Genomic DNA, 24,735 nt, shown 5'->3' with positions numbered 1-24,735 from the left:
TTTGGATCTTGATAATCTAGATGCAAATCACCAATTTTTAGTTAAATTTAAGTTAAATCGTCTAAAATATTGAACCCTAATATTGGAGTCTGCTAGAAATAGAAACCATTTTGATGCCCACTGAGATTTTATGAGAATGAGTTTTATGAGTGTTTTGAACACTGAGCAATAACGGTGTGTAGTCATTGATTACACTAAAACTAAGTAAGCAGTCATAATTATCAACAAAGCTAACAGGACTTAAAGGAAGTAGTCTGTTAATGTAGATATTCATGGGTATTTTTGCTGGATTCTGATAACAACTTGCTTGTTTTCACATCAATGGCAGTAAGGGAAGCCATACTATTTTGGACATGTTAAATGAGATGACCAAAATGGCATGGGATCACAAATTATAAAACTGTATAAACGTGCAGATCATGTACAATGCAATAGTCAAGCCAGTAAATACTTTGCAATGCCTAGTAATTTTAGTTTTAAAATAATCCAAAGTTGAAGTACTATTTCAATTAAACAAATTAATTTAGGAATGTGTGTAGTTGGTGGCATTTCCCACTGAAAATACAAGTATATTTACAATAATATAATTATTAGAAGCAGTGTTTGGTAAAATCCTTCATTACAAAATAGATCTGAAAAGTCTCACTGATTCAAACTCCCTCTGAGTTTGTCTCTCGCTTCTCTTTGCTGGATTGGTGATCTCTCCAGCTTCATTGGGTTGCAACCTGCTAAAAATATTAATCTTAACTAAATTTGTTTCATAGAAGTGTTGTTAAATATATATATTCAATTCATGCATCATTGGGAACATTGTCAGATTTAGCTGAAGTAGCACATTTTCCAAAAATGTAAATCATAAGACATGTATATTCAGGTGGATGAAAAGCAAATTATTGAAGTCTACTGGGTATGAGAAATGTTATGATTGTACCGCTGTTCTGGTATGGTATACATTATATCTATTATGAGTGTGGTTGCAGTAAGGTATAAACACCAATGTAATGGTATAATTTTATACTTTAAAAAAATTGCTTTTGAGAAGTTATAAATTGATGTTCAGTTCATGCATTGATTGCTTTATTGAAATTCTGCATTTTATTCTGCAGGCTGCAAGAATTATAGCAAAACTTGCTGCTTGGGGTCGTGAACTGATGGAGGGCAGTGATCTGAATTACTATTTCAACTGGATTAAAACTCAGCTGAGTTCCCAGGTTCGATGATATTTAACATTAGCTGAGAGAGTTCAGTATTTTCAATATACTGAATGATTGTTTCGAGATAGTAGCGTATTATCACTAAAGAAGTTCAGCAAATAATAGTTTTCAAAATGTAATATACTGTACATTATTTGGACTACCAAGTACCAGACCTATCTTTTAATCCAAACCAAATAAAGGCCTTGACAAGTTATGTGCAAAGTTATAAACACGGTTGCTTATTGAAATGAGCTTTCTAATATTCATCTGTTATAGAATTCTTACCTCTTTCCATTCTTAGTATCCTTTTCAATTTGACTTGAGTGAAAAACCTCTGCTGTACCGATACTGTAGGTTCATTGGCAATAATAACTTACACTTGGAAAGTGTGCTTCCTTTTAATTAACCTTTCAGAGGGCTTCACAACAACAAGCAGGGATGGAGTGGGAACTTAAGGATGTTGACTAAAGGCACCATGGAACAGAGAGATATTTAAAAGGATTTTGAAGGCAGGCACGGGTAAAAGGGGATTTTGGAAGAAAATTCCAGTAAACTTCCATTGGCCTGCAATTGAGACTAATAATGCTTAGGCTATATCTGCAATACAAAGAACAAAAACAAATTGCTCTTGCATAGAATCTTTCATGTAGGAAGAAGTCTCAAAGTGCTTTACAGAGCTTGGGTGGAACATGGTGGAGAGGGGTAAAGGAGAGGTGGCTGATGTTGCAATCATAGACATGTTTTCAGATGGATTTTGAAAGGGAAGAGGGTGTGAGCAAGGTAGAAAGGTAGCCTTGGATTCTATCTGAACACGTTTTCTTAATTAATTGTTTCATTCCTGGTATCTTCTCTACATACAATCAGCAACTGTGTACAACTGAGTTAGGTGTTGCTTAATTGTTCTGTTTTGCTTTCCAATAGAAATTGCGTGCTGCAGGTGCTGAAGCAGGAACAGTTTCTCCAAGTGAGGTAAATGAGAGAGAACAATTTGAATGTAGTTTGAATTTAGATTCTATACCTTTGCTATTTTAGTGAAAATTGAAAATACCCGCTAAAATGAGAATATGTTTTCTAATATTGTATTTGTGAAGCCGCATTAGGAATTTTGTGTGCAATTTTGGGCAAAACAGTATTAGAAGGATTTTTCCCCTAGATTTATGGATGGACCAGTTAATGCTGTGTTGATTATAATATTTGATTAGGAACCAGGGTTGAAGATTACCTAGGAAAATACAGATAATTGAATAATGTGTGGAATATGATAGTTACTGAGTTCCTATGATCATAGAAATGCCGTGTGATTGAAAACAACTGGTCTGAAAGGTATATTGGATCAGTAAATGGACCTTCTGAATTTTATGTTCATTTATTTTGTGAGGTAAAGAGAAATTGATCAAAGAAAGTACATGGAATCTAATTTAAATCCCTTTGAGCAAAGAAATGTAAGGTGTGATTTGAATATAGGTGAAATTATTTGATTTATTCTGTTGCATTTTCATTTGAATATGTTGAAGTTTACTTTATAAAAATGTACAGTACTATAGTTTAAGAGAAAGTCTAAACAACATATTTATGATCCACTGAGTTAGTATTATAAGTGTGAACAATGATTATTTTCTTCATTATTTTGTTTTCTTATTACAGAGTTCCCAGTATGTGCAGTGTGTGGCAGGTTGTTTGCAACTGATGCTGAGAGTGAATGAATACCGTTTTGCTTGGGTAGAAGCTGATGGAGTGAACTGGTAAGAATATTTAATCCTGAAAAATAATTTTCAATTAAATTGACTTCTTTGGAAAAATATAGGACTCACTCCTTGCACAAAAAAAGGACTGACTTCTGGATTGTCGGTTGCCACTAACTTCACTTCCCGCTTTGAGCAAGAAGCACCACTGGTGTTGTTTTCCTCACTAAGTGATATCCACGGCCATTCCTGCTCATAATAGTGTTACATTTGGTATAACACCTAACACTTTGGGTGGACATCCCAAACCGCTTGACAGGATATATTGTAAAGTGGAGTGTCTGTGTTTTGTGGGAGAAAGCAGCAGACAGTTTGCACACAGCAATCTCCCACAAATAGCCATGAGGTGAATGACCAATATTATTTGGGGGATTATTGGCCAGGTCACTGGGAGAAACGCTTTAATGTTTAGTTTAATGTCTCATCGGAAGGACAGCACCTCCAACAATGCAGCACAATGGAATATCATCTTAGACAATATGAGTTTCAAGTCCCCACATGTGCCTTCATCCTTCTGACTCAGAGGTGGTAACCAATCATCTGAGCCAGGCTGATACACCCACCCATAAAGTACACATACAGTGTGCAGAAAATTGTTAGCTTTGCTTTCTATGTATAACACTCAGAAAGTGCCAGCAGCAACCGACGATGGAATTTCATCATTTTTTAGTGCAGGATGCTGGATAGTCATCACCAGGAGCCAGGTTTACATGTCTGGTTAGTATATGTCTACAGGACATCAGCACTATAAATTCTACTGAGTTTTATTGAGGAGTATTTTTAGCTTTTTTAAATTAGAAATGGTTTGTCATTTTGCTTCTCAACTCTAGTGGCCTTCTGGCCATCATTTTGCCATTCATCCTATCTGGAAATTCATTTAGTTGCCTTTTGGAAAATTCTTCAATTCAGTCATAATTTGGAAACTGTTTTCCACAGTTCTTTTAACTTGTTTCCAAATTAAATGTAAGAATGTAAGAATTTTTCAAAATTCTACACAGTCTTAAATTTTAAAACAGTGATCTTAAGGCCATTTGGATTTGTAATTTTGTTGTTCTTGAATCTCATTACTTGTGATCTAAACATCTTCTGATTATGCCTAATTATATTTATATTCTCACCTAAAATCCAAGTTGTTTTGTTGTAAACACATTGGCTTCCACTGTCCTTTAACCCTTTTGGACTGACCTAGTTTGTCAGTCAAAATGATTGGTGATGCTGAAAATTCCTCAAGTGCAAAGAAATGTGAGATAAATGATTTGAACTTAGACAAAATTATTTATTAATTTATTTATTAATCCCCCTCCCGTCCAATGTCATCAACCTCTCCCTGTCCACTGGTTCAGTTCCCACCCCCCTAAAAACAGCCGTCATCACCCCCATACTAAAAAAATCTTCCCTGGATCCATCCCTCCTCTCCAGCTACTGCCCCATCTCTAACCTCCCTTTCCTCTCCAAGGTCCTGTAACGAGTCGTCGCATCCCAGCTCCGCTCTTTTCTCTCTTGCCATTCCTTCTTTGAACCCCTCCAATCCGGCTTCTGCGCTGCCCACAGCATGGAAACAGCCCTGGTCAAAGTCACTAATGACATTCTGAACATCTGTGATCAGGGCTCCCTCTGCCTCCTTGTCCTCCTCGACCTCTCTGCCGCCTTCAACACTGTCGACCACTCCATCCTCATACACTGCCTCTCTGCTTTACTCAATCTTCACGGACCTGCCTTTGCCTGGTTCGATTCCTATCTCTCTCACTGTCTTCACTTTGTTGCCTCTAACGGTTTCTCCTCCAGCCCCCGCACTGTCAGATCTGGCGTCCCCCAGGGCTCTGTCCTTGGCCCTCTCTTTAATATCTATATGCTCCCCCTTGGTGACATCATCTGCAGACATGGGGTCAACTTCCACATGTATGCGGATGACACCCAACTCTTATCTTTCTCCCTCCACCTTCAACTCCAGGACCACTGCTGCCCTGAAAGACTACCTGTCGGACATCAAGTCCTGGATGAGGGCAAATTTCTTGCAGTTGAATGTGAACAAGACTGAGGCCCTCCTGATTGGCTCGCGCCAGCGCCTCACCACCTCAGGCTCTGGCAGCATCAACCTCCATGGTTGCACACTACAACTCACCAAGCCAGTCAGAAACCTAGGTGTCTTGTTCGACCCTCAGTTGCCTTTTCTCCCCCACATTCAAGCCATGACCCGCTCTGCCTTCCCTCACCTCCGTAACGTCGCCCGACTCCGCCACTACCTCACCCCTCAGGCCGCTGAAACTCTTGTTCATGCCTTCATCACCTCCAGGCTGGACTATGCAAACGCCCTGCTTGTCAGCCTTCCCAACTCCTCCCTCCACAGGCTGCAGATAATCCAGAACTCTGCAGCCCGTGTCCTCTCCCGCACCAAACTCCGTGACCCCATCTCCCCTATTCTCGTCCGACTCCACTGGCTCCCTATCCTACAGAGGATCTAGTTCAAGCTCCTGGTCCTCACATACAAAGCCCTCAATGGCCTAGCCCCACCCTACCTCTGCGACCTCCTAACCGCCTACCAACCCACCCGTTCCCTCCGCTCAGCCGGCTCTGGCCTGCTCCACGCTCCCAGACCCACCCACCCCACCATTGGCAGGAGAGCCTTCAGCCACGCTGCCCCCAACCTCTGGAATTCCATCCCCCAGTCACTCCACCTTGCCCCCTCGTTAGCCTCCTTCAAGTCCCGCCTCAAGACCCTCCTCTTCGACCATGCCATCGGCCTTCCCCTCCCCTGCCTTACCCCCCCAACCCCAGCTCAGGTCTGAAATGCTGTCCTCTGTCCAGCGACTCGGGACATCCTCCTGATGTGAAAGGCGCTATACAAATGTAATCTTGTTGTTGTAATCTTTTGATTTAAAACTTAAACGTAGTAGTAAAAATATAATGCATCTTTTATTTTCACAATAATATCCCATTATTTTCAGTGAGAGCTAATATTAGAACATCATTGCTTTGAGTGGTTTTATATAATACGGAGCTCAACAAAACCCAATGGTGAATTTCTTTTACCTTTTTTCCTGCAGCATCATGGCTGTTTTGAATAATAAATGTGGATTTCAGCTTCAGTACCAAATGATCTTCTCTTTCTGGCTGTTGGCCTTCAGTTCACAATTGTGTGAATATTTACGAAGATTGAACATAGTTCCAGCTTTATCTGATATTCTTCAGGAATCAGTAAAAGAAAAAGTAACCAGAATCATCCTAGCAACATTTAGGGTATGTATGCAAGTGTGATCTAAACTAGTCTAATGATGTTTAGTACTAAATAACCTGAAAGATGTACATGTCATATTTTTGTTTTTGCACTATCCTCGTTCTCTGCTTTCTCCATTGGCAGCTACAAATACTCCTACCCTATCTTTGGTCTTCTCTTCCAAAATCTCTTTGTCCTACTTCCTCTTTTCCTGTCTTCGAAATACAGAGGAGTTCCATTATAATGTAATTCTTTATAGCATAAATGTTGTTATAACATGGCTGCAATATGGATCCCAGTCACTGTACATTTGTGCAGCCTTTCAGAATGAGGTGAAGAATTTATTTGAAAAGAACACAAGAAAAATCCCAACAAGACCGCAGAACATGCTTGTATTGTGGCCCTTGCTTCTCTTTGATATTCTTGTTTAATTGGTCATTTTAAGCTGTTTTCAATCTATAACGTAAGAAACTGTTTTTCCACGAGAAATATTTGAATTGTGTGAATTAAATCGATTTTTCTTCATTATTCTTAGCAAGCTCTTTGCTGCAATTGAATATTTGAATGCTCAAGTCACTATTATTTCTAAGTAATATGTCCTAGAAAATCTTACTGCTGTGTGCTTGTTTCCTACTATATAACTAAGGTAATGGTTTATACAGTATGCCCAACATAGGTTGAAATAAAATTTGTTTTCACAATACTGGTAAAATTTAGTTTACTGCAAAATTCCGTAAAAACAAATTGGGGAATAATCAGTTACAAATCCTTTAAAATACAGCATTAATAAGGTTGAACTGTATGATGTAAGAAATACTGTATGTAAAAAAATCACATCTGGTTATTACATTTTGGGATCTCTAAATCTATAATCAGAACCTTCAATTAAGACATTACAAAATTAGAGATTTCCATTGATATTTTTGTTTTAAATTAATTTGTAATGCTGATAGACCTGTGTCTATCCTTCTTCAGGTGGGGTGGGGGAATGCTTGGCAATGGAAAGTCGGAACTGAACCAACCTTCTGTGGCGGTCTCGGTATTCCGATTCCTGAACCAAGCGGGTTCACAGTATTCCAGACCCTGCAGATAACAGCACAGCCTGGCTCATTGACAGGACTTGGAATGGCAGACCAGACACTGGGGGCAGGGAATCAACCTATTCAGCTCCTGTTAATCCTGCAAGCCAAAGACCTAACAGGTCGGGAGGTCCTAGCTGGATAAGCAGCAGAAAAGCTTGTCAAGACAGCGATATCAATGGCAAACTATGTGGTTTTAGCTGGTTAGACTCCAGCAGACTTAGATTGTAAATTAAATCCATTTACCTTGCTGGCAAGAATCATTCAACATCTGACAAGGGGAAGGAAATTACCACTTGGTGGGGTATTATCAATAATACTGGCACCTACCAATAACAACAACAAAATTACATTTGTGTAGCACCTTTCACGTCGGGATACCAATGATAGTATACCAATTATAGTAAAGAGCAGAGTCACACTGTTGATGACAAGAAATCAGCAGAAACAATATGATTACAGGAAAATGGATTCCACTGTTTTAAACTTAACTTTTTTGAGGCTTTAAGGTTTTAAAGTTAGGTAGACTGACCTAATGCCAATACTGCGGCATAAATTGACCGCAAGAGTTTAGATAATACTGCGCTTTTGCATTTCACGTTGAGAGGATGTTCGCAGGATATACTGTAAAATGTAGTGACTGCAATTTGCAGGAATAACCAATTGCTGGTTCTTGTACTGCTGGAAACAGGGATAGGGATCAGAGATTTAAGTAGAACTTTCCTTCAGGTGATTAATGTGGTTTTAGCTGGCTGAACACCACAGAATCCCAATGCACACTCTGGAGTTCCCAGGGTTGGCTCTTGGAAATCTGACTCAAATACGCAAGAATTTGGTAAGCAGGATGTATCCCTCAATGGAGAGTGTGCATTCCATTCCAGACACAGAAATTTCCTGCTGTATCCAACATATATATGTGAACTCTATCTGATTTGGATATTCTTAACGTGACGTGCTTGGAATGTCAGAATTCAGTCAACCCTCTGTAGGGGTTTCTTTGGTTCAGTTTCTGTGTCAGGCAGAGTCAGCCTGACGCATTGGTAGAACTTGGAGATGCAGCTGAACATTCCTACTCTCTGCAACATTTGTCAAGATGCATTCAAGGGGGCAGAGAATAGGCTTACCATACTGTTATGGAGAGCAATACAGGACCAACTTGATTAAATATGCTGCAGGATGCTTAATTGAATATGTTCATAAAAAGGATAGTTACAAATACAGTTGAAATTATAAAATAACTAAAATAATTTGCCGACTGACTTCATCAATTGAAGTAACCTTTTTTTTAAGCAGAATCTCCTGGAAAAATCTGCAGAAAGAGAAACTCTTCAGGAATACGCACTTGCGATGATTCAGTGCAAAGTCCTTAAACAACTGGAGAACCTTGAACAACAGAAATATGATGATGAAGACATTGCTGATGACATTAAATACCTCTTAGAGAAACTTGGCGAGAGTGTTCAAGATCTCAGGTGGGTCATTAAGAAGATATTTACCAATTCTTCTCTAACAGTAGATCAAATGAATTAAATTACACAGCTCTGCAATATTGTTTGTATGAAATTAAGATGGTAACTAACTGATTTGTATTCCCTTTGCACTTTTAGCTAGACTCATGAGCATTTTTTTAATACTTGTAACATGTTAGCTCAAAGATTTGGTCACATCTTTCGCCAAGCTTCATTGTTGATCTTGTGTCAACTTCTTGAGTTCATTCAGAAAACAGATATGGAACTGTGTGCATTGTTGTAAGATAATTGACTTCCCTTCATTTCTTAAAAAACACTTAAAATCTTTCCAAGCTCATAACATACATTTTTCTTCAAAAAAAGTGGTAAAATGAAGGTGAGGAATAGAACTCTCCTTTTTGACTTCTTCAATCCAGTGCTTTAAACTGTGCCAAATAAGGTGTTGTATTCTTTAGACACAGGATTACATGAGTAAATAGTGGGATTTGTCCCCAACATTACAATACTGCACTATAATGTGGCTTTTCCATTCTCCAGTTATCCCTGAGGCCTCTTTGAGCCTTGATTTGAGATTGCCCAAACGACATTTGACACAAAACCCTAGCTGCCCTCAGAGAAATTCATTTTCTATGTGACAAGGCACTCTGTCAAATAGAAATAGTAATTCTGTATATAGATCTTGACTGGACTAACCAGAAATGAGAGGACATTTATGATATACAATATCAGCCAGTTCTTTACAAGTCTTGACCTTCAGCATCTTTTGGTTCTGTACCCAGCCGAAGCTCCATTAGTTAATATAAAAAAAAGAACAATTCAATAAGATAGACCTCCAATAATTACTTTGACAGCTTCATAAAATTTTAAACATGCAGTACATGTATCTTAACCATTCTGATGTCTGTGTACTGTAATGGATTTTCCACAGCCGGTAATGTCAATGTTTATAATGAATATTAACCAAGTTACAATAGAAATGAATGTTGTTTCACAAGCAAGATTTGAATAGAAAAGCTGTTTGACTCATTTGATCTTATTTTCAAGAATGCTCACCCTAGAATATTCCCATTATAGGATTAGGTTGTTTCTTTTTTGTGTTCTGCTCTTAACTATCCTTTCTGGTAACTGTTCTAGATATTGATTTTTTCTGTGGAATACTTAATGATGACTACTAATAGGGCATGACACTAATTCTGAACCTGTATCCCCTGTCCCTTTGGTTCTGGTGCATCAGTAAACCTATTCTTCTGGGTATGCACCCTCTTTTATATTCAGTGGTTTATATGTCTCTGTACGGACCCCTCATCTTTTTTTTTGCAGCTGAAGAGCCGTAGTTTATCTGACGCTGGAGATTCAGCCGAGTTGCATTCCTCTACACTGTGCACGGCAGAATAACAAACATTGTGTTCAGTTTCCCATAACACTAGAGATTCAGCCTAGTTACAATCCTCTATACTGTGCACATAAAAATAACAAGAATTGTGTGCAGTGCTCCAGCTGCAGTCTGACAAAAGAGCAGCTATCTGCACAGTCTTAAATTTTAAAATAAAATAATCATATATGACAACACAAGATGGAGTTTTGCATCTCTAAGCTCTACTGGCTTAGTATTGTAGCAAGCATTCTTTTTGCCTTGTTTATTGCTGCCTTACCATATTTGGACATAACTAATAAGTCAGTTAGCACCTTCTATTCCATTTGTAGAGTGGATGTGCCTTCTGTTTTTACTTCTTGTATGCGCAACCTTGAACTTATTAGTACTTGCCAATCTGCAGCCAAGGTACATTGCCATATGTTGAAAATGTCTTTCTTCAATCTATGATAGGACAGTCCCAATGCAGGATAAGTTTGTGGTTGATAAGACATGCGTCCAAATATTTCTCCTTCATGGTTTGGAACTGTTGGGCATCCAACATAGGGGTTTCCTTTGGCTCATTTGCAAGGTTCGTGAACAAACTATGAGGCTGTTTATAGTATAAGTGGCTAAAGGAAGGGTGTCCTTTGCTCAACGACCTGGATGTGGAATTAGCTACATGACAGGCAAGTTTCTTTGCTATGGCCATTCAACAGCACCTGGGTTAAACAATTGATGACAATATGGTTCTGGTCTTGGTCCACTAGAATAGGAAGCTCAATAGCACATCCCAGAATGTCCTGTATAGGTGTTCCCATCACACTGAAGGCAGATGTCCATTACATAGCTGACAAGGAAACTGGGAAGCGAATCATGCATGCAAGTAGTATCTGGTACCAGCTATCCACAAAGTGAGGGCTCAAACATGTGCATGTCTAAATATCAACCACTGACTATCCTCCTTGGGGAAGAGGTTAGTAGGATCTCTTCAGGGTTTAGTTGGCTCCAAGGTCACACACCTGGAAATGGAAGATTAAATCAAGTTGATGCTTTGAAAGTCTTGTTAGTCTGAAACCTGAGCCAATACTACAGAATGCCTGTTGTATTCCATAAACCGTGTATACAGTAGCATATCAAACTGGGGCAATCAGAATTTGAATCTTGATTAAATATTTTTCTCATAGATTTAAGGTACATTCCCATGCTCTATAAATCATCTTTATGTTTTCTACATTTCCTCACCACTCCTCTGTTGCATGGTTGGGACACTAAAGCTGTCCTGCTTCAAATGTGTTGATAAAGATGCAATGAAAATTAAGTACACAAAATCATCAACCAATTCACTTACGCACAAGAATTTTTAAGTATTATGCTTTTCCCAATTCATTTTAGATATATTTGCTAGTTTCAGTGTTTTTTCTGCCTTTTCCAGCTCTTTTGATGAATATAGTTCAGAACTGAAGTCGGGACGCCTGGAGTGGAGTCCTGTCCATAAATCAGAGAAATTCTGGCGGGAGAATGCTTCAAGGCTGAATGAGAAAAACTATGAATTATTGAAGTAAGTTTAGGCTCAAAATGTTACAGCACAGAAATTAGTTATTTAGCCCATGAATCTCCACTGAATCATTTAATCAAATCTCACTTTCCTGCTTGTTGTGAGTGCCCTTTAATAGGGTCAAGACAAATCAAGTGGAGTACCCTGGAGGTGTAAATAAGGAGGTGTTTCAATAATTCAATAAGTTCAGACCATAACAGCTCACCTTCCCCCTCCCCCTCTTCTGTGACCAATACCACGTCATCCAGGTCCTAGACATACCTTTTCTCTCTCTGGTCTGCCTGTTTTGTTGAAATTCCCCCCCTTTGTTTTGCATCATTAACACCTCTTTACCCCATCATCCCCTGTCCTCTACCCCATTTTCTCCATTATCTTGCCCTGCATTCCCCCCCTCTCTGTTAGTCCTTAAAAGCCTCTCCCTCCCAACATGCCCCAGTTCTGACAAAGGATCGTGGACCCGAAACTTTGACTCACTTTCTCCATAGATGCTGCCTGACCTGTTGAGTGTTCCCAGCAACTTATGTTTTAGTTTGGTGTAAATAAGGGCTTTGGAAATCTGTAGGCTGCGAAGAGCATGAGAGGCTGGTTTCGGTTTGTGGACCAGGGAGCAGCTCTGGGGAAATCTTAGAAAGTTGTGAAGGCTGGAGGTCATTCTGACAACTAGCTTCGCCCTCCAGATGTGAAAATCCAAGCTCCCCTCTGTGTAAAGAAAAACTTGCTAGTGTCTATCCTGAATTGCCCTTTACAACGCTAAACCTATATCCTCTTGTTCTACTGTTTTCATTCATCCTAAATTATTGATCTTGGTTTACAAACTGTACACAGTATTCCAATTGTGAAATAAGGTCTTCTAATAAATTTATTGTTACAGTTTTGTTTTTGTAGACAATATCTCAAAATATAAAATTTTTGAGTGCCTTGTTATGGCATTATTTCCCTGTGCTGATAAAACCTGTTTTTCTTAGGTTCAACAGTCTTCACAAGACCCAAGTGGCTTAATGTAAAGGTGTCCTCTTGAGTAATGGTTTGTAGTCCGAGCCTGAAAATTAAAACAAATTCTGCAGACCAAAGATTTTTTTGGCTCCTGTGTAATAATAATAATAATCCTTGCATTTGATATAGCGCTTTTCACGTCGGGAGGACGTTCCAAAGCGCTTCACAGAACACACTGTAAAGTGAATTGACTGCATATTTGTGGGCGAACGCGGCAGCCAATTGCGCACAGCAATGTCCCACAAGCAGTCGTAGATTGAAAATGACCAATTTTTTATTGTAAATTGTAAGTCTAGTGTAGATCCCACTAGACTCCTAGCAACACTGCCTGACCAGTTAGGAGTCTAGCTCAGTGGTTAGAGCACTCGACTCGCAAGCGATAGACCTGGGTTTGATTCTGGCGGGGCGAAACCTTGGGCAAGTTTCCTTACTCCACACGCCTGATAATAAATCCTCAAGAAAAACAAGCAACAATATTAATTTGGTCACTCAATCCACGATTGTTTGTGTGACACTACTGTGTGCAATTGGCTGCTGTGTTTCGTCCACAAAATTTATAGTAGATTCACTTTACAATGTATTCTGTGAAGCGCTCTGAGACGTCTAGAAGACGTGAAAAGCACTATATCAAATGCAAGGATTATTATAAAGCAGGAAGTTGTGGCCTGCTCAACGGTGCTGGTAAATGCACCAGGAGTCTAGTGGGACTCTATATGGGAGCCTGCAGAAATTGATAATGTATTACTGATAAGTCCACTTAAATTCACTTAGAACTGGCTGCTGAAAAGAGTGTTTGTAAAGGAGAGTAGCCACTGGTTGTATTGGACAGGTTGTTACTGAATAGAAGTAGTTTATTATGGAAAATCCATCTGAAGTCTTCCAGGCTGGTTGCTCAATAGACGCGGTTGCTTTAACAGGTTTGACTGACTGTACATTACCCAATCAAGATTGCTTAGAATCCTTTTAGAAGAACCTAGTACAGTAATTACTTTTTATATTGTATTGAATACAGATTGTACTGTATTATGAAATTAATACAGACTAATTCCATTATTGTATTTTTCTGTCTTTCGTGAAGAATTTTGACAAGGCTTTTGGAAGTCTCAGATGACCCACAAGTGTTGGCTGTGGCTGCACATGATGTTGGTGAATATGTGCGCCACTACCCTCGAGGAAAACGGTAAAATAATACAAATCCCCTTTTTCTTCTCGGTAATTAGTTTGCAAGTGAAACAATTCATATTCATAATAGCTTTGCATACTTATCATCATAAACACCATAGAAATGTTCTATTGGTAATTTAGAAATTCTTAGCATTTCCATTTGTGTTCTCAAATGGATTAAAGCAAGTATCTTACAATATTGAAAGTGTGAAATTGAATATGTGTTGAAGAATTAGAATTAAACATTAGTATGCAATGTACCTACATTTTTTAAGTCACACATTTATATTGCACCTTTCACATAAAGGAAGCTTCATTTATTCAGTACTTTTTATTTAAAAGAAGCATTTAAAAGCCTTTTACAAAAAGAGATTGATTAATGAATTTGTTACACCAACAACCTGTAAACAACAATAAGATGAGTAGCCAAATCGTTTGAATTTTTGGGTTGAATTTCGTTGAAGGGCAAATATAAACCAATAGAATCGAGAGCAAAACTCCAGTTTTTGAAAAATCGGAAGGGGAAGGATCCTGCTTGTTCACCTGAATCGTCTCAAGACCTTTCTCTTTGACCGTGTCTTCAGCTCCCCTCTCGACTCTCTACCCCCTCCTCGCTCCCTCCCTTCCCTCCCCTCACCCTGACCATTTCCCCCTGCTCGGGTCCTGACCCAACTGTCCAGCGCCTTGGGATGTCCTCCCGACGTGAAAGGCGCTCTATAAATGGAATCTTCTTCTTGTTGTTGTTGAATCGCAAGGCAGACAGGACCTACATGAGTGACTGGCTAAATGAAAAAAGACCCAATGAACTGGAAATAAATAATTATTTTTTAAAGTACACAAACATGACAGCCAATTTCCACCAGCTTAATCACACTTATATTTTCCTCACTATTAGAATTCCTATTAGTGTTTCCAGATTCCATCATCCATTTCAGAAGGTCGGAGCAACTCTTTAAAAGTAATTTTCATTACCACATTCCCACCACTGTCTGTGTGCAAAAAATATACTCCTACGCTCTCTTTCAGATCCTTACCTTTAGTGGGCCTTGCCTGAATAATGCCAATTTGCAATTTTGTTGGTTGTTAATATCTCATCAACTAAATTTTCTAGCACAAGGGTGCCTTTATAATCCCCCAACCAACCCGCCCGTTCCCTCCACTCAGCCGGCTCTGGCCTGCTCCACGTCCCCTGACCCACCTGCCCCACCATTGGCGGGAGAGCCTTCAGCCACTCTGCCCCCAACCTCTGGAATTCCATGCCCCAGTCACTCCACCTCACCCTCTCCTTAGCCTCCTTTAAGTCCGCCTCAAGACCCTCCTCTTTGACCATGCCATTGGGCACCCCCTTCCCCTCGCTTCCCTCTGGTCTGAAATGCTGTACTCTGTCCAGCGCCTTGGGACGTCCTCCCAACGTGAAAGGTGCTATACAAATGTAATCTTGTTGTTGTTGTTATTAATACTGATCCTTCCGATTCTTGTTATTGGCCATTCCAAGAATTTTGTGAATACTTTAAATGTGTTTTCTAAAATATTAGAAAACAAATATAATTTGTGAATTATTGATATTATGATTGGTTTATATGTTGCTATTTTCAGTGTAATTGAGCAACTTGGAGGCAAGCAGCTGGTAATGAACCATATGCACCATGAAGACCAACAGGTTCGCTACAATGCTCTCTTGGCAGTTCAAAAACTAATGGTACATAACTGGTGAGTAGTTATAATTATATAGTAAATCATTTACATGTTGATTTTTTTTAAAACAAACAAACTTCATAAGTATCTGTGTATCTACTTTTAAAACATTTCTATTGCTGCTGCAACTATAGCCGTTTGTAGCAGTACATTTCACATTTTCATAGTTTATGCATGACAAAATGTTCACAGGACATTTTCCTATGTTGAACTTTCCTATGGAGTCCTGTAGCTTAGTGGTGAGAGCGCTCGGCTCACAAGCGAGAAGACCTGGGTTCAATTCCCAGGCACGGTGAAACATTGGGCAAGTTTCATTACTTCATACGCTTCTATTTATCCAGCAGTAAGTAGGAACCCGATTGTTAGTCGAATGGCAGATCGCTTTTCTGGGGGTAATTGGCTGTCCGGTTTTGTCCACAAAATATACGGTCAATTCACTTTGAAGCTCTTTGAAACATCTAGAAGATGTGATAAGGCGCTGTATCAAATCCAAGCATTATTATTATTATTTAAAGGTATACGTACAGCTCCTTGGGATGTCCTCCTGACAGGAAAGGTGCTATACAAATTTAATTTGTAATTGTTGGAGAACAACTTGCATTTATATTGCGCCCTTCATCCGGGATAGTGCCCCCCAAGCGCTTAACAAGTGATGGAGTCTGACACCGAGCCAGTGGCAGAGGAAGGGAGGAGTTTACCATAAGCATGATCAAAAAGGAAGATTTTTAGGCAGGATTTGAAAGTGGGGAGGAAGAGGGCAAGATGGAGGGATTGAGGCAGAAAGTCTCAGAGTTTCCTGGCGTAGTGCCTGAAGACACGGCCACAGATGATGGAGAGGAGGGGACAAGGGCCAAACAGGAGGCTGGAGCCAGTCGAGTGGAGTCAGCAGGTGGTGGAGGGTAAGCAGATCGGATAGGTAGGGAGGTGTGAGGGCATGAAGGGATTTGAAAGTGAGTAAGAGAATCTTGAAATCGTTTTCGGTAATTGGAGCAAGTGGAGCCTGGCAAGGACTGGTGTGATGGGGGTACAGAGTTTTATGTGGGTGAGTATCCGGATGGTGGAGTTTTGAATTAATTGAATTTTGTGTATGGTGGAGCTGGCGAGACTAGCGAGGAGGGTATTAGAATAGTCCAGCCAGGAAGTGACGACGGTGTGGATGAGGCTTTCGGCTGTTTTTGTTGTGAAGTATGCATGGAGGTGGGCAATGTAATGTTGGAAAAAAGCAATCCTGGTCAGAGAATGGATGTGTGGTAGAAAGGAAAGCTACGGATTGAACCTGACGCCTAAATTGCACACGGGTTCGGTGAGTCTGAGTAAGTCCCCGGGGAGGTGGAGTTCAGACCCACAGGAGAAAGATAAATAGTATGGCTTCCGTCTTGCTGATATTCAGCTGCAGGAATTATGTAAAAGTTTTTTGGAAAAATAGGAATTGAAACAGTATTTGTAATTATTTATATTTAATAGTGTGAAATAGAATAGTTAACAACAACAACAACAACAAGATTCCATTTATAAAGCGCCTTTCACGTCAGGAGGACGTCCCAAGGCGCTGCACAGTTGGGTCATGACCCGAGCAGGGGGGAAATGGTCAGGGTGATGGAAGGGAGGGAGCAAGGAGGGGGGAAATGGTCAGGGTGAGGGGAGGGAAGGGAGGGAGCGAGGAGGGGGAAGAGAGTCAAGAGGGGAGCTGAAGGCACGGTCAAAGAGAAGATTTGTTAAGAGCCACAGTTCATAATCTGTGTAAATAGTAATCTTATAATATACATTTGCATCTGGATGGCAAACTGACTTATTGTACCAGGGACTCTGAAGTTAGCAGATAGAACAGTAAAATTGCAGAAATGAAATTAAAATTCTAATAAATACTGCATTATTGCGTTGACTGTGAGCCCAAATAATCATATTAGAAATTGCGATGCAGCAATCTTGTAACACTGAGTCTTGTGCTCTATTTTGAAAATGTTAGTGCACTTTATACTTTTATCACAAAAATTAGAATGGTGCCATCACACCTTGTAAGACAGGAAATGTCTTGGTGTCTGGTGTATTACGATTTTTGTTTTGATAATTGGTTATTGATTGACTTTGTAATGTATTGTTACTTTCTCGTTATTTTATAAATTGAATGCACAGTACAAATACGGATCAATTGCACACCTGGAGAAAAGATATGGCACAGAAAACATTTTAGAAGTGGAGGTTATTAAAAATGTTTTGATGCAAAGCAGTACTGATTTCCTGTGTTAAGATCTGGTTCCAAGACAGAATTCTTATTGTAGTTGATGTTTTGGGGTGTAGTGTTGGATAATCCTTAAAGTGTTGAATAAATGAAAACTGCATCGATGCTAGGACTAGTCCTGTAGAATTAATGATAATCCATCTTCTGCTGATATGCTAGGCTGCAAGTCTGTCATTATTATTTGCCTTGGAACACTGCAGACCTGTCTGGGCTCAGTAACAAAACTGCTAAGACCACTGACAGATTGGTTTGATTCCGATATGCCATTGCCAAGCACGTCACCTAGGGGCCAGTTCAGCCAAAAGAAACAATTAAAAACAAATTGCATTTATATAGAGCACTTCATGAATGTCTTAGAATATACCTCATGCTCCCAAGGAGGACAATCAGAAGATAATCAAGCAAAATTGAAGTGGGTGGTTACTTTCCTCTCTGACCTACTATCCCCCTACCTACCTGCCCGTACCCTCCGTTCCTCTGGCTCCGGTCCTCTCCACATCCCCCGCCCCAACCGCCCTACCATCGGTGGTCGGGCCTTCAGCCTCTCAGCCCCTAGGCTCTGGAACTCTATCCTCCAGTGCCTTCGCCGCCTCCTCCCTTTCCTCCTTCAAGGCCGGTCTCAAGACCTTTCTCTTTGACCGAGCCTTCGGCTCCCCTCTCGACTCTCTACCCCCTCCTCGCTCCTTCCCTCACCCTGACCATTTCCCCCCTGCTCGGGTCCTGACCCAACTGTACAGCGCCTTGGGACATCCTCCCGACGTGAAAGGCGCTCAATAAATGGAATCTTGTTGTTGTTTCCACAGATGAGATTTCAGTAGCACAGGAGCAAACATGTTCCAAGAAGTACTTAATTTGTTCCGTCTACATTGATTTTAAAATCTTAATTTATATTTTCAACCAGGTGCTTTTACAGTTCTATTTTAAAGGCATTTATTTAGACAACATTAACTGTATTTGCAGTCTATTCAGTATATCCATTCTTCTCAGGGCCAAAATTCTCCTATCCCATTTTGCTAAAAGGTTGATAATTATGTCCTGTGGTATAACAGCAAAAACAAAAAAAAGTTATATTTAATTTATTAAGCCTTTCAAGAGGGTCTCTTGAAACTGGCAATTTGAATCTCAGCTCTTCTAAACCTGCCATTGTTGAGAGCCATGTTTTTAGTCAGAAGTATGTGTGTGTGTGTGTGTGTGTGTCAAAGCCAGTTTTTATACTTCAGAAATTCAGACTGAAATTGCTCATAATTGCTTCATTTAGGATCCTTGCAGCCATCAAAGAAAGGCAATTTTCATTAAGAAACAATACTGTTCCTCTTGTTTATTTTTGTGATTTTAAATTAAAGATCTCTAGGTTGCAAAATATCACTGTTGGGCCACAAAGCCTATCCGATGTACAATCTTTATAATATTCATTCCACAGCAATACGTGACAGCACACACAATATTTTGAAAGGGTCTATTCAAGCTTAGTGTCGGTTTATAAGGAGCTTTTCTTTGGAAGAGTGTAAGTCTTATGTGTTATCTGTTGATAGTTGTGTAATATGTGTTATGAAATCAAATCCTTTTCTAAATCATGAGCTTTCAATATTATTAATATGCTGATAAAATAACTTTTTTCAAAGTTACTTTCTTTATCTTATGTTGATTTCTTTGTATGTTGTGACAGTGAAACACTTGATTTTATCCATGTTTAATGCACATATGGATAAAACCAAATTGTCTTAAAAATTAAAATCAACTTGTACAGCTATATATTTTAAGAAGAGGAGCTTTTCTACAAACTAGCAAATTGGTTTCTTCAGAGTAATCAACCAAATTAGCTTTTTCTATTCTGATATTGTGATAATTATTTTTAATGTAATATGAATATGCAAACGTATTTTAAAATGATAGTTGAAATGGTCCCTATAATGTATGCTAACCACTGTATAATAATTTTCTTTAGAGAGAATTGGCCTGTTGTTATAAAAACAGATTACACAACATACTGTTCTTTGATTTGTTTTTGTAGTTCGGCAGATTTCCAGGTTTCAGATCAGTTGCTCCCCCTACTGTTTCGAACACTTAGAGCACATTTTTGTTCAAATACAGTAAACTCCGGATAACTCGACCCTGTCTTGCTTGTCACTACCACTTAAATCATTCTACTTCCAATATTCCAGCTATAATTATTTATAATAATAATTCTTGCATTTGATATAGCTTCTTATCACATCTTCGAGATGTCTCAAAACGCTTCACAGAATATATCTTAAAGTGAATTGACTGTATATTTTGTGGGCAAAACGTGGCAGCCAATTGCGCACAGCAGTGTCTCACAAACAGTCATGGATTGAGTGACCAAATTTTAATGTCTAAGGTTGCTTGATATGGATAACATTAAGGTTTGGGTTGGATTCATTCCCATTTACAATCTCCGAGGGAAGTTTGACAGTTTATGATTAAGTGTGTGGATACAAAAAATACAAAGAAGTAAAATTTAACTTAGCCAAAAAAAGGAGGCTTCAAAGTTAAGACTGATTTCAAACATTTTCGAAAATTCTAGAATCTCTGAAATGCCACCTTAATAAAATAAATAGCTGAAATTTCAGCCCCCCTTTTATTCTTATTTTTCAATTCTTATTTTAAATTGTCATGACTCCCATATTTGTATCTAAAATATTGTCAATTTTATAAAATTTGCCCAAACCACACTAATATTTTGTAATCAACCTTTCTGCTCCCTCCACTCAGCAGGCTCCGGCCTGCCCCACCATCAGCAGTTGGGCCTTTAGCTTCCCTGCCCTACCCCTTGGAACTCAATTCCCTAATCCCTTTTGTCTTGTTCCCTCCCTTGCTTTCTTCAAAGCATGTCTCAAGACCCTCTTTGGCTGCGCATTCGGCCACGCTTCTACCTCTACTCTCCCTGCCCTCCAAACCTCCTGATCACAACCCCCTGCTTGGGTCAAATTCTCTGACTGTCCAGTGCCTTGGGATAACCTCCTGACATGGAGCAGGCCGGAGCCCGATGGACGGAGGGAGCGGGCAGTTGGTAGGGAGTCAGCAGGTCAGAGAGTTAGGAGGGGGCAAGGCCATGGATGGCCTTAAAGATGAGGATGAGGATCTTGAACTCAAAGGCAGCACAATTCACACAATGTCCCACAAACAGCCATGAAATGAGGGACCAATTTTATTTGGGGGCTATAAAAAAATAAACAAAAACAGAAGTCGCTGGGAACACTCAGCAGGTCAGGCAGCATCCATGGAGAAAAGAACGTGAGTCAATGTTTCGGATCCATGACCCTTCGTCAGAACTGGGACATTGTGATATACAAGCATATATCAAAGGAGCAAGATTATTTTCTTGATACCAAGCTAGCAGTGATTCAGGTGAAAACAAGCTGTTGTTTTTTTCATCAGTTCCAACATCTAAAATGCTGCTCCCCACTCTATGAAGAGAGGAAAATGAGTTAACGTTTCAGTCGATAACCTTTTGTCAGAACGAACCGTTGACAGGGAAAAGTTAGATTCCTTTGTGTTTGATACATTTTATTAATTGCAGCGACACAGTATTGCTGTACTACTAGCTTGCTGAGCCTTTTATTGTATCCAAAATTTAATGCATATCAACCGAGCTTTTGTGCCTTATGGCCCACATTAAATTATAGGTCTATTAGATGTTCTTATCACTATATTGAAATAGCGCTGACATAAATCAAATGGAATTCTGTTGAATGAACTAAGATCTGGTATTGAGATTTAAAGCTTATCTATGCTTGTTTATTGTTATGATTACAGTATCCATTTTAGAATGGAATATATAATGAGATTTTTGTAGAAACTGTTTCTCAGACTTTTCTAAAATGTTATGATAAACTTTTTCCATTTTCTTGTCAGGGAGTATCTTGGAAAACAGCTTCAGTCAGAACAACCACCAGCTGTCACCACCAGAAGCTGAGTTTGTCTTACCAATCTTGCATCTATGGTTACTTCCATTGGCTTATTATACCTGGAATACAGAGAAGTGTGTTGCTGAATATTTTGAAGTACAGTTTGTCAGTGGATAATGNTTTTTTCTGAAGTGTTTGTGTGCTGTAATTCTTTAAGATGTATCATATTAAGCAAAGTAGAAAACAGTTCAAGATGATCAGCTTGGTATGAAAGTATATTGTGATTACGCATAACTTGAAAACTCTAAGTGTAATATTGGCATCAGCTACATATTTTGATTTTTTTTGTGTTTCAGATGCAAATATATTTCAGAGTAAGCATTCTAATAAAACGATTATTTAAAAGTGCTATAAAATACAATCATTGCTGTAACATTTTCTATTGTCTTCTCTAAATAGTAATTTATGTCTGTATCTGCATTTGTGTTAATAAAACAATTCCATTTGTAGTTCACTAGATTTACAGTTATCTTTATAATTTTGCATCACAATCATATTTTTGAAGAACTGTAACATATTGTAGACTTGTTGTTTGTTGATCAGCTGGCTGGCTGACCCATAAACTCATTTTGAATAGGAACATGAACTCTGCACCTCAGTGTTCCATAACAAAAGTCAGTATCTAATGTTAGGGACAGAACTTCCTGTACATTTATGTTGATGAGATTGATGAGACTCTTGCACACACAGTCCCTTAAGATCCAGAATAATGGTTGTATAAACATTCTTGTGCCACTTTGAATTCATGTATGTGTTTCAATTAATTTTGGATGCTGTGTAATGGTTGGACAAACACATTTTGAATGAAATAGATGTGTTTTACTTGATTTTTCAAGCAAACAGTCCACAACTTTCAATTACTTTTTAAAGAATAAAATGGTACTTTATATCATTAAAATGCAACAGTCTACCATCTGCAATAGCTACCAATTACAAACTATAGTTTCAGAGATGTCCAGAACTGAATGAATGATAAGGGTACACAGGGCCAACAGAAAAAACTTTGCATTGTACTATCCACAACTAAAATCTGTGAGTGATTTTTTTGGTATTTACTGCATTAGAGTAATACCACAGCTATTTTCACCATCTATAATCTGCGATAAGACCATTTATTTCAAATATATTCAACAGATATTCAGAAGGATTCAATTTCAAGGATCCTGCTGGGTTTTCTCCAATTCACCACAGTGATTCTTAGATGGAGTCCTGAGAGTAGTTCCCTCTCACCTTCACAGATGGTAATTGGTTTGATTAAGATTAAATGATTTGTGGGACTTTTATCCCAGTCCAAATGAATGTATTTTAGTTATTTTGTTACAAAATTGCACAATAAACCCCATGTCAGCATGTTGAACATTAGGCTGACACTCCAGTGCAATGCTGGGAAACATTGGATTGTCGGAGGTGCTGTCCGTCAGATGAGATGTTAAACCAAAGTCCTGTCTGCCTTTTCAGGTGGACATTAAAGATGATCCCGTGGCACTATCCAAAAAAAGATGGTGTTTGGCCAACTAGCCCCCAAATGAAACCCAAAATACTGCAGATGCTGAAAATTGAAAACAAAAACAGAAGTCGCTGGGAACACTCAGCAGGTCAGGCCGCATCTATGGAAAGGAAAGTGAATCAACATTTCGGGTCCACGACGCTTCTTCAGAACTGGGGCTGTTGGGAGGGAGACGCTTTTAAGGGCTAACGGAGAGGGGAGGCAGGTCAAGGAAGACAGGAGAAAATGGAGTTGAGGATAGGATGATGAGTTAAAGAGGTGAAAATGATGCAGAACAAGGGGGGGGGGATTGCAACAAAGCAGGGGAATAGAGGTGTTAATCTCCCCCCTCCCCCCATCTCTGTTAGCCCTTAAAAGCCTCTCCCTCCTAAAATGCCCCAGTTCTGACGAAGGGTCATGGATCCGAAACATTGACTCACGTTCTTTTCTCCATGGATGCTGCCTGACCTGCTGAGTGTTCCCAGCGACTTCTGTTTTTGTTTATAGCCCCCAAATAAAATTGGTCCCTCATTTCATGGCTGTTTGTGGGACATTGTGTGAATTGTGCTGCCTTTGAGCTCAAGATCCTCATCCTCATCTTTAAGGCCATCCATGGCCTTGCCCCCTCCTAACTCTCTGACCTGCTGACTCCCTACCAACTGCCCGCTCCCTCCGTCCATCGGGCTCCGGCCTGCTCCATGTCTCCCACCCGACCCACCCTACCATCGGTGGCCGGGCTTTCAGCTTCTCTGCCCCCACACTGGAACTCCATCCCACGATCCCTTTGCCTCGCTCTCTCCCTTGCCTCCTTCAAGGCCTGTCTCAAGACCCTTCTCTTCGACTGTGCCTTTGGTCTCCCTCCCACTTCTCTGCCTTCCCTCACCCCTACACCACCCTCCCCCATGCTCAGGTCCCAACACCTGACTGTTCAGCGCTTTGAGACATCCGACATGAAAGGCGTTCTATAAGTGTAATTTTGTTGTTGTTGCCTTGTTTGCCTACAAATACATAGTCGCTCCATTTCACAGTAAATCCTGTGAAGCTCTTTGAGACATCCTTCCAATGTGATAAGGCGATATATCAAATGCAAGCATTTTTGTCAAAAGGCAATAATTTGAAAATTGCAGAATTCTCAATTTATATTTTTTGATTACTGCATGGATATAAATAAGTAAAAAGAAACCTGTTGTAACAGAAAGGATCCAGCCTTAGAGACTTTAGAAATGAATTATTCAACAAGTACCTGCAGCCTTCAGAAGGTAATCAATTGGAATTTGATCAATTATGACTCAAAACCAAAGCATTTTAAAATCTTTTAAGTTTTTTGTAAGCCTTTATAAAACCAGAAATAACACTGATCAGCTAACTCATTTAGCTCCAGGCAGTATAGTGTTGCCTTAGCAAATGCAGAAATCTGTTAACGGTTCTTTTGAAAATTTATATTTACACAGTTTGTGTATGCTGCCATTAACCTATGTATAATTATTTTCATCTCAATCGGAATGAGTATGCTTCCTTGTTCATTCACGTTAGAAAATGATCTGTTGAATGTCACCGTCAAAAGTAATTAAATGTTGTAACCTTAATTTAAAAATATATTAAAATGAAAATAATTATGGA

General features: G+C 39.4%; 1 protein-coding gene across 5 annotated transcripts in view; it reads left to right on the top strand.

Annotated features, from left to right (window-relative positions):
- Positions 1-22,532, top strand: part of atp6v1h (ATPase H+ transporting V1 subunit H) — a 33,488-nt gene extending 10,956 nt beyond the window's left edge. For 4 of the 5 annotated variants that reach the window (XM_042345905.1, XM_042345904.1, XM_042345906.1 and 1 more), the window contains exons 6-14: positions 1,107-1,211; positions 2,118-2,165; positions 2,841-2,938; positions 5,983-6,175; positions 8,525-8,703; positions 11,487-11,612; positions 13,681-13,782; positions 15,363-15,476; positions 21,577-22,532. In XM_042345905.1, the coding sequence (XP_042201839.1) occupies positions 1,107-1,211; positions 2,118-2,165; positions 2,841-2,938; positions 5,983-6,175; positions 8,525-8,703; positions 11,487-11,612; positions 13,681-13,782; positions 15,363-15,476; positions 21,577-21,637 (1,026 nt within the window). In that variant the 3' untranslated portion in view covers positions 21,638-22,532. 5 annotated transcript variants of the gene reach the window in all.
- Positions 22,533-24,735: the final 2,203 nt, after the last annotated feature.

Source organism: Callorhinchus milii, unplaced genomic scaffold (assembly GCF_018977255.1).
Source record: "Callorhinchus milii isolate IMCB2004 unplaced genomic scaffold, IMCB_Cmil_1.0 Scaffold2, whole genome shotgun sequence".
In the NCBI taxonomy this organism is placed as follows: domain Eukaryota; kingdom Metazoa; phylum Chordata; class Chondrichthyes; order Chimaeriformes; family Callorhinchidae; genus Callorhinchus; species Callorhinchus milii.
The sequence above is the reverse complement of the archived record's forward strand: the minus strand, read 5'-3'. Positions and strand labels throughout refer to the sequence as shown.